Genomic DNA, 16,251 nt, shown 5'->3' with positions numbered 1-16,251 from the left:
CGACAGCCTCATCGTTAGCTTCCCACTTCGACTTCTGGCAGGAGGATCTTGGCTACACACCACCTTCATGGAAACGGGAGACTCCTCCCTCGCTCGCTCCTGCAGCCGTACAGCTGGGGGCAAGCGAAACTCGGGGGCCTTCGAACCCCAGGTCTCTGGACTCGGGCCTGCGCGTAGGATGCCCGCCAAGGGAGCTGGAAGTATCTGAACCCCAGGCAGGGGTGGAGGATGCTTGTCGCCAGCAGGGCCACATGTGCGGTGTCACCAGCGCTCATGATTTTTGGCATTGTCCTTAAAGTCTGTGCATCAGGAATGTGAAAAGCAGAGCTCTTCCTTTTACACAAATGCATCTACATATATGCAGGTATTCCTCACTTAACGTCATCCTGGTTAATGTTATTTCGTTATTACGTCGCTAATCTATTAGAGAACACGCTCGTTTAAAGTTGTGCAATGCTTGGTGATAACGCTGTTTGGTCGCCGCCTGCTAGTATGTACTGCTACTCCTTGCTGAACGTCGTTGTTACCGTCTTGAAAAGCCAACTTTCAGCGAAACGACGTTAAGCGACTCCAGTTACATCACAGTAGTTACCTACTAGCAGGCAGCGGCCAAACAGCGTTATCACCCAACATTGCACAGCTTTAAATGAGTGCGCTCTCGAATAGATCGGCGACGCGATAACGAAACAACATTAACCGGGACAGCGTGAAGCGAGGAGTGCCTGTGACTACTGCGACGTAATTGGGTTTGCTTAACAGCTTGTCTCCCTTAAAGTCGCATTTTTCACGAATGTAGCTATGACGTTAAGCGAGTAGCTGTATATAGATGGAGAGATAGATATAGATAGAGAGATATACATAGATATAGATAGGTATAGATATATAGATAGATATAGGTAGATATCTAGATATAGATATGGATATAGATAGATAGATAGATAGATATGTATATTGATAGATATAGGTAGATAGATCTAGATCAAGATCTGGATATAGATAGATATCTATATAGATAGATAGATAGATATGGATCGATATAGATAGATATTGATATAGATATATATACATAGATATATACATAGATATAGATATAGGTAGATAGATCTAGATATGGATTGATATAGATAGATATAGGTAGATAGATCTAGATCTAGATCTGGATATAGATAGATATCTATATTGAAAGATAGATATTGATATAGATATATATACATAGATATAGACAGAGATAGATAGATCTAGATAGATATCTATATTGCTAGGTAGAGCTAGGTAGATAGATCTAGATCTGGATATATATAGAGAGAGAGAGACAGCGATCTGGATAGATATCTACATGGCTAGGTGGATCGCTCTCGATGGAGCTGTACACGCAGAGAAATACACAGACACATCTGGCCAGAGGCGCAGGCCGCCGCCTTGGGGCGCTGCCCCTCCGGGCCGGCAGGGGGCGGCGCGGCGCGGACGGGTGTTTCCGGCCGGCGAGGTGAGCGCGGCACCCACTTCCGGCGGGGGGCGGGGCAGGGAGCGGAGCGGTTTGGGCGCTGCACGGCAAGATGGCGGAGCGGCAGGAGGCGCTGAGGGAGTTCGTGGCCGTGACGGGGGCCGAGGAGGAGCGCGCCCGCTTCTTCCTCGAGTCCGCCGGGGGCGACCTGCAGGTGCGGCCGCCCGCCCGCCCGCCCCGCGCGAGCCCGGGGGAGGGGAGGTGCCGATGAGCCGCGCCATGAACCTAACGTCTGCCAGCACCCCTCCTCCCCCCCCAGCGGGTGCAGCAGGGCCTCCCGTCCCCACCACGAGCCTCAGGCCGGGGCCCTGAGCGCTCCTCCCCACAGCGACCCTCCAGACAGGGACTGGCAGGGTGTTAAATGTTACGTCTGCCAGGCGGCATCAGGGGGTGACCTTGGGCGGTGACCTGCAGGGGAGAAGGGCTTTCTGTTGTGTGTGTGGGGGGGGCCGTGTCGCCCCGTCTCCCCCGCGGTGGGCGGGAGGGCGCGCGGGGCGGTCACCGTCCTTCATCGGTGCTTCTGCCCTTGTTGACTTTGCAGCTGGCCCTGGCCAGTTTCTACGAGGACGGGGCCGACGACGACATCGTGACACTTCCCCAGCCCACGCCCAGCTCCATCTCCAGGGGCACCGCGCCCAGGTGAGCGCCGCGTCGCCCGTCCCACAGCTCCGTCGCCGCGCGCCCGCAGGTTTGGGAGCGCGACATCGGTGTCGGACGGTTTTCCGAGCGCGAGTCCCCTCCCGCTTCGCTTTGTGCGACGGGTGCGATCGCGCGTCTCCGCAGGGCGGTAGAGGCCGGTTCATCGCGCTGCTCGAGGCAAAGTTGATTTTAGTTGGATAGTTCAACCGGCTGATCTTGGCGGTTTCCTCCGAACAGGTTTGAACTGCACAGTAACAAAAACAAAAGCTTTGTCTGTCTGACAAGGTTCCTCGGGTGAATTTGATATCTCTTATTACCTTCGAGATGAAACTGGATGCTCATCTTGCTGGGATCCTGTGACCCCAGCTGACTTCCTGCCCTTTGGGCAGGGGCTGGACTCGATGATCTTCCGAGGTCCCTTCCAGCCCGAATGTCTATGAAATCTATGAAATATTAGACCAACCCAAATAGTTGGTGAATAGTTATTAAGCAAGCTTTCGGGTTCAAAACCCTGAGGCTGTCGAGGTGCTTTTCAAGCATGAATGAATTTGGCCTCGTGACACCTCTGCGAAATAAGGAAACGCACCCCCGTTTTACAGACGAGCAGAGCGGTACCATGTCGTACTCTGAGGCACGCGAATTTGGGGGTCTCACGCCAGACGCTGGTGGGTGCGTGTCCAGATGAGCCTGTCAGTTAGGAGCTGCGATAGAAATACTACAGATCAGTGGGAAATATTACTGATTGCGTTGGGGAGCTTCGCAAGTTAGACGAAACGCATTATTGTGTTATTGTGGATTGTTCTGCGGATAAAGCTGCTGGTGCGCCCAGTGTGTCAGCAGGGAAAATGACTGACGCTTTGTCACGTGCTCTGTCCAGGATGCTAACGCCTCATAGAGCGCGTAGAGTTCGTAGATGTTAGGGCTGGAAGGGACCTGTGAGATCGTCGGGTCCAGCCCAGCTAGGGTCAGATCACCTCAGCAACATAAACGTTTCTTAAACGTATCCAAAGTTGGTGCTTGCACTGCTTCTCGGGGGAGTCTGTTCCAGACTGGCGATTTGGAGGGTAAAGACATTTTTCCTTGTGTCTGAAACAGTCTTCCCGCAGTTTGTGACCGTTAGACGGCATCTTCCCTTGGGGTGCCGTGGTGAACAGGTGTTCTCCCAGTTCCTGATGCACACCCCGATGTACTCGTAGTGCAGCTGTCTGGTGTACTGTCATAGATGTGATGGGTAGAGGTTCAGAGTCGGGATGTTTGAGCCTCTTTCACCACTCAGGATATCAGTAGGGCTCTGAGACATCAGTGGGATCCTGTGGTCTGGCCGGGTGATGAATCGGACCCTAGGTGACGCAGGACCTGGTACTGACACAACGAAGGCCTGCGGGATTTGCTCTGATCCCACGCTTCTTTTTCTTGTGCCGCTTTTCAGATCTTCATAAATCATAAAGAAGCACAACTCCAGTTTTTGTCCCTTGACCTCTTGGGTATGCTATGGTTATCATAGGAGCATGCACTGGTGGTTTGTGTTGCAGTTGGGGACAGAGTGAGCAAAGTGTGTGTTATCCTCCGTAGCAGTGACTAGACGATCACAGCAGTTCCTTCTGACTTGCCACCTGCACAGGTTACAAGGGAGGTTTAACTAGTGCAAAAACTGAAGGCCACTGAAAACACTGTACATGCTGTTTTGTCTCCTGCCATGCACTGGAGTTGAAGTCCGGTAGGAGTTGCCCTTGTGGTCTGATGAGTCTCATTAATTACATGTCTGAAATACATGTTCGTGACTCATGCATTCATTCTGTTATCATCTCCTAGTGATCACCGAGTGACATCATTCAGAGACCTTGTTCATGCTCAAGAGGAGGAGGATGAAGATGAAGAGGGACAAAGGTCAGTTTTCAGTTAAATAAGTGAATTGTGGGGGATTTTCCTTTTGGAGAAGCGTGGAACTTTATGCTCAGTGTGATTTAAATCTGATTTATTATTTGCTATAAATTCATATGAATTGAAGAGTCTTGTGGTTTTAAGAACTATGAGTCTTAGGCTAAAAGGCTAGCCAGCAACAATAGCACCTGTAAGCTCATGGTGAGCACTTTCTGTAGATATGCACATTTTGGTTACAGAGCTGTGCTGTTGAGGGGGATGTTGAAAGTCAGTGGGGATTTACAGAGTTCTGAGGCCATGTCCTTCTTCCCATCCCTAATGCGTTCATTCTGGGGCTTGCATAATGGCATCTGTATTTGTGTTAGAGGAGTGATACTTGGTAATATTGGAGCTCTGTTAGAGCCATTACCATGCAGGACTGCAGTGGGATGGGGGATTGAAAGGGAAGTTGCAGGTCCTCCTTTTACCAGGATTTTCTCATCTTTAAAGCATCATTTAAGAAATGTTAGCAGTGAAGTTTTCTGCCATGTCAGCTGCAAGTAGTTAAAATGCACATAAGGGTGACTTGCAAAGCAAATGGAAGGAAGCGAATAAGTGGCTAAGAATGGTATTTCACTTTTCAGAGAGGTAGACTGAGGCACAACAGTTTGGTGATTTGCTTAGGATGTAGTGATGTAGCAGGCCACAGTATTTAGGAGTGCAGCTAGCCAGTCTTTGTTGGGCTGGGTTTTCATTTCCCTCTTTCCTTCCCCTTTTTTTTTTTGCTAAACTTGGAAATTCTACTATGGACTTGCCAAGAAATAGCTTTTCAAACTGTTGTAGAAGACAAAGCTGCTAAGTCATGGCTTTTCTATTCCCATCAGCTACTGGAACTGCCTTCAGTAGAAGGATGCTTTGTGCAAACTATAGGACTGTCTAACAGAAACTGGCAATAACTGAATGTGATGAACAGCAGTTTTTTCTTTAGCTCTCAGGGCCTTTAAAACTGCATGTGGACAGCTTCCTCCTGATCAGCAACTCTGGGCCTGCTCTGTAACCTGCTGGGTTTTCTCAGACCCATCTTCTGGAGATGCATTACTTCATATGAATGACCCCCAAGCCCATCAGTGACAGGGGTGTTTTCTGTTTAGGTTTTATGCAGGCGGCTCAGAGAGGAGTGGGCAGCAGATCGTTGGCCCTCCAAGGAAGAAAAGCCCCAATGAGCTGGTGGAGGATCTCTTCAAAGGGGCAAAGGAGCATGGAGCAGTAGCTGTTGATCGGACAGCCAAGAGCCCTGGGGAGACGAGCAGACCAAAAGTGAGGGGCGAGGGGACTTGTCTTTCCTTCCCGTTTCAGCTGAGTCCTCCTGGCATTCTCTCCCCCTCATCCCACTGATGGTTGTTTGTCACTGTCAAGTCCTGGGATTATTTCGAGGACAGCGGTATCTAGGCCCGTCTATTACTGCTGATCTAATACATGTAGCACAATGGCAAGAACAGTCGAGTCAGGGTGTCAGGTGATTAATTGGCTAACAAGTTGGCTGCTAGAGCAATGAGTTTCCTAACCATATCACTGATGCAGTGACCCTTTTGTTTGTCTGCCTTTGGGGAGTGGAGGGAGCATTCCCCAGGGGTCAGTCCTGGGGCCAGTTTTGTTCAGTACCTTCAACAACCTGGAAGATGGCATAGAGTGCACCCTCAGCAAGTTTGTAGATGACACCAAGCTGGGGGGAGTAGTAGATACACTGGAGGGTAGAGCTAGGAGTCGGAGTGACCGAGACAAATTGAAGGATTGGACCAAAAGAAATCTCCTGAGGTTCAACAAGGACAAGTGCAAAGTCCTGCAAGGAGGACAGAACAATCCCATGCACCAGTACAGGCTGGGGACTGACTGGCTGGGCAACAGCTCTGCAGAAAAGGACCTGGGTGTTACAGTGGACCGTAAGCTGAATATGAGCCAGCAGTGTGCCCTTTTTGCCAAGAAGGATAACGGCATCCTGGGCTGCATTGGTAGGTGCATTGCCAGTAGGTCAGGGGAAGTGATTATTCTTCTCTGTTCAGCATGGGTGAGGCCACATCTGGAGTCCTGTGTTCAGTTTTAGGCCCCCCACTACAGAAAGGATGTGGGCACATTGGAGAGAGTCCAGTGGAGGGTGACAAAAATGGTTCGAAGGCTGGGGAACAAGACTTGTGAGGAGAGGCTGAGGGAATTGGGCTGATTTAGTCTAGAGAAGAGGAGACTGAGAGGGGACTTAATAGCAGCCTTCAACTACCTGAAGGGTGGGGGATTCGAAAGAGGATGGATCTGGACTGTTGTCAGTGGGGGCAGATGACAGAACAAGGATCAGTGGGCTCAAGTTGCAGCAAGGGAAGTTGAGGTTGGATATTAGGAAGAATTTTCTCATTAGGAGGATAGCAAAACACTGGAACAGGTTATCTAGAGAGGAGGTGCAGTCTCCATCCTTGGAGGTTTTCAAAACCTGGCTAGACAAAGCCTTGGCTGGGATGATGTAGTTGGGCCGGTCCTGCTTTGAGCAGGGGGTTGGACTAGATGACCCTGTGAGGTCCCTTCCAATCCTAACTTTCTATGAGTCTATGATTCCCTGGGCATGTATTCATCCCTAATCTCTGCTATGGGATGGTCTCTTGCAGCCATTTGCTGGGGGAGGGTACCGCCTTGGAGCTGCTCCAGAGGAGGAGTCTGCCTATGTGTCGGGAGAGAGGAGACAGAACTCTGCTCAGGACGTGAGTATCTCACCATTCGTTTCCAGAAAAATCAACAGGGGAACCATTGCTGTACTGAGCTATAAAGTTCCTGTTTTCCCTAATGATGAGCTTAAAGATGCACAAAAGAGGCTGATGGCAATGGAAGGCACCTGAGCTGCAAGCCAGTCAGCATTTGCAAATTCTTAGTCTGGCACAGGCTCTTTGCTTCGTGGTGCGTAGAGTTGACACACATTCAGGTGTGTCATAGGCAGTGTCCTGCTGGCTTGTTAATTAGAAAACTGGGAGAGCCTCAGAAGTGCAAGGACCTTTTCTCAGCAGCTCTAGGTGTGATTGTAATGCTCATGATGGAGGGTTCTTAGAAAGCACTGGAGAATGAACTTCTGTTTGTTTTCAGGAGAACAGCAGTGACAGGACCAGGAGTACAAGGTTCTCTGGCTTTTCAGCCAGAATTGCCACAAAGGGTAGGGACGCCGCACTGGCGGTTTGGTGGGGGACAGCTTGGACAGGAGCGGGATCACCGAACAACAAGCAGATGCTTTTTCTTGCTATTGATTGTATTGAGTTTCATGTTGTTGATTGTAACTAGGCCCCCTCCCTGGGGCTTAGTCTGCAGTTTGATATTGCCTGCTATTCAGGCCTCTCATTTCTAGGTGTTTTATTAAGGACACTGCAGAGGAACTAATTATTCTGCTTGGGTGATCACAGGTGCATGTTGTACTGAAACTATGGAAGAGTGGATTCAGCCTGGACAGTGGGGAGCTGAGGAGCTACCAGGACCCATCCAATGCCCAGTTCCTGGAGTCCATCCGCAGAGGGTACGCAGCGTGCAGGGCTGGGCATGCCTGAGTAGGGGACACCTGTATTCTCAAACAAAGGGATCTGGGCAGACCAGATTCCTGGGAGCCAAAGCTTTATGTACACAGTGCTTTTCACCTACCGCTTCCCCGTTAGTGGTAGCTCTTTTATGTGGAAGCCATGAGGAGGTCAGACTGCAGTATTTGCCTTTAGGCATGGAGCTGTGGAGGCAGCCCTGTCTCTAAGTAATGCGAGATGCTGCGGCCTCGATGCAAGGAAGCAGATTCTTCCATATGTGGGTTAAGGGTCCCTGAGGTATTACAGAGCCACATGTAGTAAATTAAGGGCTGGTGAAGAGGAACCACTGAGGAGTGCCAAGGTGTTGGAAAGTAAATCTTTTCAGCATCAGTTAAGCAGGATTTGGGATGCTTCAAGGATCCTTAGACCCTTGCACATGGGGACGGTCTCCAGGCTGACTGGTCTGCTTTTTGTGGTGACTTCTGTCAGGGCAGTGGGAGAGATGCCCTCTTCTCCTGGCAGAAAGGGATCTCCAGCTCTGTCTGATTGGGATTTACTGCACTGCATCCTCTTTCTGCTTCCAGGGAGGTCCCAGCAGAGCTCCGTAGGCTGGCACGTGGCGGCCAAGTGAACTTGGACATGGAGGACCACCGGGATGAGGACTACATAAAACCCAAAAGTGTCTTCAGGGCTTTCACTGGAGAAGGGCAGAAACTGGGCAGGTGAGAACGCAGCCGTGCTGGTTTGTCGTCTGACAGCCCATCCCCAAGAAACATCCAAAATAGTGTAGATAAGAGAGGAGTCTTTCAGGACAGGAAATACTGAGAGTGCCTGTGGGGCAGAAGACTTATTTGGATAAGTCTCTAAGGTCTGCCGTGCTGTCATGGCTGGGTGCGCAGCAAACAGAATCCTGTATTCCAGTCTGATGCTGGCATGTACAAGTGACCAGTGGTTCTTTGCATAGAGCATTAGCATGTTGTTGGGCTTGTCACGCTTGAATGTGCCCTGTGCCAAAGGGGTTGCAACTTCCTTTCTGGGAAAGGAGCTATGGTCATGGATGTTTCTTAAATCTGAGAGAGGTCCTTTTTCTTCTGAAGTGAGTTCTATACAAGGACCTTCCAGACAGAGTTGAGAGCCAGCAGTAGTCTTGCTGGCAGTTTATGGTAACACAGCTGATGTAATTCATTCATATAGCTTGGCTGTTCCTGTTAGTATCTGCAGCACTGATCCACCCTGGGCTCGGTCCTGGCGCCTGTACTGTTCAACATCTTTATCAGTGATCTAGATGTGGGCGTGGAAAGCACGCTGTCCAGATTCATTGATGACACCAAGTTGTGGGGTGAGGTGAGCATGCTGGAGGGAAGGGACAGAATCCAGCTAGATCTAGACAGGTTGCAGAGGTGGGCAGATGAGAATAGGATGGAGTTCATAGATTCATAGATGTTAGGGTCGGAAGGGACCTCAATAGATCATCGAGTCCGACCCCCTGCATAAGCAGGAAAGAGTGCTGGGTCTAGATGACCCCAGCTAGATACTCATCTAACCTCCTCTTGAAGACCCCCAGGGCAGGGGAGAGCACCACCTCCCTTGGGAGCCCGTTCCAGACCTTGGCCACTCGAACTGTGAAGAAGTTCTTCCTAATGTCCAATCTAAATCTGCTCTCTGCTAGCTTGTGGCCATTGTTTCTTGTAACCCCCGGGGGCGCCTTGGTGAATAAATACTCACCAATACCCTTCTGTGCCCCCGTGATGAACTTATAGGCAGCCACAAGGTCGCCTCTCAACCTTCTCTTGCGGAGGCTGAAAAGGTCCAGTTTCTCTAGTCTCTCCTTGTAGGGCTTGGTCTGCAGGCCCTTGACCATACGAGTTGCCCTTCTCTGGACCCTCTCCAGGTTATCCGCATCCCTCTTGAAGTGTGGCGCCCAGAATTGCACGCAGTACTCCAACTGCGGTCTGACCAGCGCCCTATAGAGGGGAAGTATCACCTCCTTGGACCTATTCGTCATGCATCTACTGATGCACGATAAAGTGCCATTGGCTTTTCTGATGGCTTCATCACACTGCCGACTCATGTTCATCTTGGAGTCCACTAGGACTCCGAGATCCCTTTCCACTTCCGTGCCACCCAGCAGGTCATTCCCTAGGCTGTAGGTGTGCTGGACATTCTTCCTCCCTAGGTGCAGCACTTTGCATTTCTCCTTGTTGAACTGCATCCTGTTGTTTTCTGCCCACTTGTCCAACCTGTCCAGGTCTGCCTGCAGCTGTTCCCTGCCCTCCGGCGTGTCCACTTCTCCCCATAGCTTTGTGTCATCTGCAAACTTGGACAGAGTACATTTGACTCCCTCGTCCAAGTCGCTGATGAAGACATTAAAGAGTATCGGTCCAAGGACCGAGCCCTGCGGGACCCCACTGCCCATACCCTTCCAGGTCGAGACCGACCCATCCACCACGACTCTCTGGGTGTGACCCTCTAGCCAATTCGCCACCCACCGGACTGTGTAGTCATCCACATCACAGCCTCTTAACTTGTTCACCAGTATGGGGTGGGATACCGTATCGAAGGCCTTCCTGAAGTCTAAGTATACGACATTCACCCCTCCTTCTGTGTCCAGGCGTTTCGTAACCTGGTCATAGAAAGAGACTAGGTTGGTCAGGCACGATCTGCCCGCCACAAACCTGTGGTGGTTTCCCCTCCGCATAATCTGCCCTGCCGGGCTCTCACAAATGTGAGCCTTGATAATTTTTTCAAAGACTTTACCAAGGATGGAGGTGAGACTGACTGGCCTATAGTTGCCCGGGTCCTCCTTCCTCCCCTTTTTGAAAATGGGGACCACAATGGCCCTTTTCCAGTCCTCCGGCACTTGGCCTGTGCACCACGAGTGTTCGAATATTCCCGCCAGTGGCTCTGCAATGATGTTGGCCAGTGCCTTCAGCACCCTGGGATGGAGCCCATCCGGGCCTGCCGATTTAAAGGCATCCAGTTCTTCCAAGTGACTCTGCACCACCTCAGGATCTACGTATGGAAGTCTGGCACCTTGCTGCTGCCTCTCTACAACCCCAGTGAGAGACTTGTCGTGCCCCTCACTTAGGAACACTGAGGCAAAGAACTCGTTGAGGAGTTCAGCCTTGTCCCCCCTGTCTGTCACCAATTGTTTCTGCCCATTTAGCAGGGGTCCTATTCCTCCCTGGGCCTTCCTTTTACTCCCAATATATCTAAAAAACAATTTCTTGTTGTCTTTTACTTGGGTTGCCATCCTCAGCTCCATGGTAGCTTTGGCCCGCCTAACTGCCTCCCTACAAGCACGAGCAGAGGAGGTATATTCATCTTTAGTGATCTCACCCTATTTCAACTTTTTATGTGCTCCCCTTTTGGCCCATAGGCTGCCCTGGATTTCTCTGGTCAGCCATGGAAGCCTTCTGGCCCCTTTCCCTTTTTTGCCTCGCTTGGGGATCGTCTTGCTTTGTGCCCGAAGGATCGTTTCCTTTAGGCACAGCCACCCTTCTTGGGCTCCCAATGTGGACAAGTTCAATGCAGACAAGTGCAAGGTACTGCATCTAGGGAGGAGAAGGAACCAGCAACATGCCTATAGGCTGGGGAACACCCTTCTTGTCAACACGGTGGCAGAAAGGGATCTTGGAGTCATTGTTGACTCCAGGATGAATGTGAGCTGCCAGTGCAAGGAAGCCGCATCTTGTGCATCTACAGATGCATCACAGGCAGGGCCAGGGAGATGATCCTTTCCTTATATGTGGCATTGGTCAGGCTGCAGTTGGAGTACTGTGTCCAGTTCTGGGCACTGAACTTCAAGAGGGATGTGGCTAGCATTGAGAGGGTCCAGAAGAGGGCCACTCGCATGGTCAAGGGGCAGTGGGGCAGGCCCTATGAAGAGAGGCTAAAGGGCCTGTACCTATTCAGCCTCCACAAGAGAAGACTGAGAGGGGATCTGGTGGCCATTTACAAACTCACCAAGGGGACCAGCGAGAATTGGGGGAGGCTCTGTTCCCCTGGCACCACCCGGGATTACTAGGAATAACAGCCACAACTTGTTAGAGAGAAGGTTCAGGCTGCACATCGGGAGACAGTACTTTACAGTCAGAGCTGCCAGGCTCTGGAATGGGCTCCCAAGGGAGGTGGTGCTCTCTCCTACCTTGGGAGACTTCAAGAGGAGGCCGGACAGATATTTGGCTGGGGTGATATGACCACACCACCTGTTCCTGCCTGGGGCAGGAGGTCGAACCTGATGATTTGTTTAGGTCTCTTCCAACCCTAAGAACTATGAAATTATGAAACCCCCTCCCATAGGAACATAGCAGTTAAAGGTGTCTCTTAGATGGTTGGGACCAGCCCCCTGCTGTCTCAGCAGCATCCTATTATAATCCTGTTCAGGAAATATAACCATGAAAGGGTTAGGCTGAAACTGGCCTCTTTTCATTGGGGTTTTATTTCTTACTCAAAGGTCAATAATTGGCTTTTTGTTAGGATAGAAGAACATATGGCATTTTATAGACACATGTAACAAAACTAATGATTATATATATCTATATAGATATATATATAAATATACACACACGTGTATATATATTAAGGGTGCATCGATAAAGTTTTTCTTGTCTGATACTGATAGCCAATTATTAACCAACCATATTAGCTGATGCCGATGTGATAACCAATTTACTTTAACATACAAAGCATTTTAAAGTAAATACTGACATAAACCTTTGGTTTGCTTTTTTTTTGGTGCCCTCCTGTGTCACATGTATCAGTGTCCTGGTGCTTAAAAATGGCGGCAGGGCTGCTTAAATCAAAGTTTGTTGAATGAGCTTTAATTCAAGCACCACCACCACCATTTTTAAGCTTGGGGACGCTTTTAAGCAGAGCCAAGCTGAGCTGAGCCAAGTAAGGGCAGATGCAGGCTGCCTGCTGTAGGCTTGGGGCTTTCTGCTCTGCTGCCTTTGAATTGCAAGTCCGCAAGGGGAAACCTGCTGTTTCCTGAGGGAACCCAGGCATCCGGGGGCCCTGGCCCCGCAGGGCAGAGGGAACCCAGGTGTCCAGGGCCCTGGCCAGACAGCATAATTATTGGTAAATGTTATCGGCTTCAACGGCCAAAAAAAGCAGATAATATATTTTCCTCTTTTATCAGTGCCAATTCCTTCTACAAACTCCCTTGTTATCCCTGGGATTTAGGCAGTCGAGGCTCTACTACATAAGATATGCTGACCAGAACTGATCCCTGCTCCTGTTCTCTGTTGCAAACTCCTAGCTGGTAGTAGCAAAATGAGAGATGTGAAGAAATTGAAACCTGAGTCTGAGAGCTAGGGGCACGAGTTCTAATCCTGGTTCTGGCAGTGACTCTGGCCTTGGTCCAACCATTTAACTTCTCTTTCTTTCCTTAGGTGTAAAAAAAATATTTAAAAAAACTTGCATGTGTGGCAGAGTGGCTCTGTGAGAAGGAATTACTTAACTGTTTTAAATGTTCCATATTGTGTCCATGGGAGTGTCATGTGCACCTTTATTAACTGGCACTTGGGTGAAATCAATCTGAACTGAAGAGGAGCAAGTAACAGAAGCCATGCTTGGATTCCTCTGGGCCTGGGAATATCTAATGCAATCTGTGGATCCAGTGGAGTGGCTGGTTTGGAAATGCTAGAGCAGTGTGCGAGAAGTTGGTGTGCTGCCAGCTGGTGTGTGAGTTCTTGTTCTCTGTGGTGCGTTGGCCTCATGGCTGCTTTGTGTGGGAATCCTGATTTCCAGCCCCAGAGTGTTAATGTGGCCAGGGACTGAACTCTTCTGGCAGACACTGATGGAGCAATTTAGTTTCTAAAAGCTGCCCTTGGTGTTTTCCTCTTCTCAGCACCGCCCCACAGGTGATGGGCTCCAGCTCTCCAGCTCAGCAGGCAGAAAATGAAGCCAAAGCCAGTTCCTCCATCACCATTGACGAGTCAGAGCCTGTCACCAACATCCAGATCCGGCTCGCAGACGGTGGGCGGTTGGTTCAGAAATTTAACCACAGCCACAGGTACACGGACAACGGGAAACCCAGGTTACTAACTGGGGAAGGCCTGAATGACGCTACAAACTGTGCACAGCTGCAGCAGATGCTAAAATCCTGGCTCACCTGCTAAGGGGAGCTCTGGGGACCGGTCTGTATAGGTGAATAGGAGCAAAATTGCTGCTGGGTTTTCGGGTCATTCTTACTGTTTGGTAGGTGAGAATGTTTTCCAAACAGTGAAGGCTGTTAGAATTGGTGCTAGCTCATCTGGACTCCTCAGTGTTACTCTTGTAACCTTTAATGCCACTGCTGTTTTATCCTCAAGTACAACTCTTTAAGCAGATACAAGTCTAGGAGAAGGATGGAATCGCAGCCTGGGTTGAAAGGCTTTATCTTCACCTGTAGCTGATGTAAAGCAGCCTCCTTAGCTAGGTGCAGAGGTGTAACCCCTGGCCCTGTGCTGTCATGGCACCGCTGCTCCTTGGGTCTCCGTGGAAACCGGCAGCAGCAAGTGGACAGGGGCTGCCGGGAAATGGAGTCTGGCTACCATCTGGATCTGCCACTTTACCCACCCTGGTGTAGCACCTTCCATCCTCAGGACTCCAAAGTGCTTTACGGACTGTGTGCCCAGGGTTAGCTTTACCCGCCGGAGCATTCAGACACGTTAGCGTTTGGCAGGTGTAAGCCCTGTTAGTACAGCTGCTTAAGCGGATGCAAGTCCAGGACAGACAGGCAAAGGATGGAATCGCAGCCTGGGTTGAAGGGCTTTATCTTCACCCATAGTCGATGTAAAGCAGCGTGCTAGGTGCAGAGGTGTAAAGCAGAAGTATTTACCTAAGAGTGGCTGTGCCCTGTTGTCACGGGGTTGTTCAGGAAGTTGAGAGTAGGGTTGGGCTTTTTCCCCTACACGGGTGCAGGGGTGAAGTAACCGGGTCTCCCTTATGTGTTTGGTCCCCTCAACAGGATCCGTGACATCCGGCTCTTCATAGTAGATGCCCGGCCAGCAATGGCTGCCACCAGCTTTGTGCTCATGACCACCTTCCCAAACAAAGAGCTGACTGATGAGAACCAGACCCTGAAGGAAGCCAACCTGCTCAATGCCGTCATTGTCCAGCGATTAATATAATGGGCTCGCCTCTCCTCCCCTGCCCGCCTGCTGAGTGGCGGCACATCTCCTCCTAGCTCTGGGGTCTTAGGTCTTGGCTGGACTGTTTTCTCTTTAGTTGCATTTCCCCTGTTTTTGTGATGATCAGTGGACTTTCAAATAAACACACGAAACAAACCGTTTTGAAAGGAGCCGCAGCCTCTTGTGCCAGAGGCTCCCCTGCTGGAGCCCTTAAGTTGGCTTTGGTGGATCGTGTCATCGCGCTTAGTAGAGGGGAGGGAGGGAAGGAGAGAGGCAGCTCCTAGGAAGCAATTTCCATGCTGAGACCTGCTTCCTTCTCCCAGGTTCCCAGTGGTTCCAGGCCTGTGCCAGCAGCGCTCGCAGGCAGCAGTTGGCTTGTTTCTTTCTAGGGGTTAAAGCCTGGGTTTAAGCTGCAAGGCTAGTGGTTTTCTCAGCCAAAGTCAGAGGTAAAGCTCTGACTCCCTCTTCCTGCTTTACAAGGCTCGGGTGGATGTTCCTCTCAGAGTCCAACCTGGGCGCTCTCGTCTCCCTCCATTAGCAAGGCTGTCTGTCTGTCTGTCTGTCTGTAGTTCTGACTTGGTGCGTGAGGAGGGTGCCTCATTCCTTTGAGAGAGACAGCCTGCTCCTTGTTTTTTTCCCAGAAAGCTCTGTCTTCTGTTAACAAAGTAAAGGGAAGGACAAGGCTGCAAAGATGGATATACCTGTTCTGAATGGAGAGAGATTTTTGTTTTAATAAGAATTTTCTAACTGAGCCATGGAGATGCTGGAAATTATGTGGGTTTCGAAGCCAAGGCTGCAGGGGAGAGGCTACCCCTCGGTTTGCTTTCTCGTGTTTGTTGAGGACCAATGGAAGCGCCCGCGGGGACTCTTCCCTGGGCTGCTTTCACTGTTTGCATTTAGGGCTCGGGGGTCTATATATATATTTTTTTCTTTGAAGTCTTGTGGGTGAATTCAGTCCTCTTAGAAATGGGGGTTTCTGGCACTGCCTCGATTCAAGAGCAAGGCCTGCAGGTTTGTCATCTCGTGTTCTGCCAGCACAGCTTGCATCTGCCTTGCAGGTCCTTGTTGTCTCAGCTCGGGGCTTATCCTGCTGGCTGTGCTGAATTCTGTAGGCTTTGTAACATTAGCTGTGTAGGTGCCACGCTGAGACCAGCAGTATTGCTTTGACTGTGAGAGCCCAAAGGGCGAGCGGTCAGATCACTAGCACACAGCTCCATTCTCCTGTCTCAGTTGCGCTTGAGCCTCCGAGCTTGTGCGCAGGAATGCGGCCTCCTCGGGGTTTCCACGTTCTCTCTCCTTCCCTTTGGTACTTGAAATGAGCAGAGAACAAAGGCCAGGCTCCCTGCTCTGGGGAGGGGGCAGCGGGTCCGCCAAGTCCATGGAGACAGGTGCCTCCACACAGCGTAGGCAGAGGAGCCAGACCCCAGGCCTCAGCAAGGGCATTTCTGAGAGCCGTCACTCCCGGGATTGAACTAACAGCATTTTTCATCACTAAGTGGATACACGATGTGCGTAACGGCAAACGTTGTAAATTATTGTGAAAGTGACCATTAAAAACCAAAAGAAATGGAGGACGGTGTTGTCTGACCCTTTC

General features: G+C 50.4%; 1 protein-coding gene across 1 annotated transcript; it reads left to right on the top strand.

Moving 5' to 3' along the window:
- The first annotated feature begins 1,531 nt into the window (after positions 1 to 1,531).
- On the top strand, positions 1,532 to 16,228 carry NSFL1C (NSFL1 cofactor). The gene is made up of 9 exons (XM_014608814.3): positions 1,532 to 1,658; positions 2,046 to 2,143; positions 3,956 to 4,030; positions 5,155 to 5,320; positions 6,655 to 6,747; positions 7,435 to 7,544; positions 8,127 to 8,264; positions 13,394 to 13,558; positions 14,495 to 16,228. The coding sequence occupies exons 1-9, from the start codon at positions 1,557 to 1,559 to the stop codon at positions 14,655 to 14,657; spliced, it is 1,110 nt and encodes a 369-aa protein (XP_014464300.1). The 5' UTR covers positions 1,532 to 1,556; the 3' UTR covers positions 14,658 to 16,228.
- The last annotated feature ends 23 nt before the right edge of the window (positions 16,229 to 16,251 follow it).

This window comes from Alligator mississippiensis, chromosome 9, assembly GCF_030867095.1.
Source record: "Alligator mississippiensis isolate rAllMis1 chromosome 9, rAllMis1, whole genome shotgun sequence".
Classification (NCBI taxonomy): Eukaryota; Metazoa; Chordata; order Crocodylia; family Alligatoridae; genus Alligator; species Alligator mississippiensis.
This window is presented reverse-complemented; position numbering and strand designations above follow the sequence as displayed.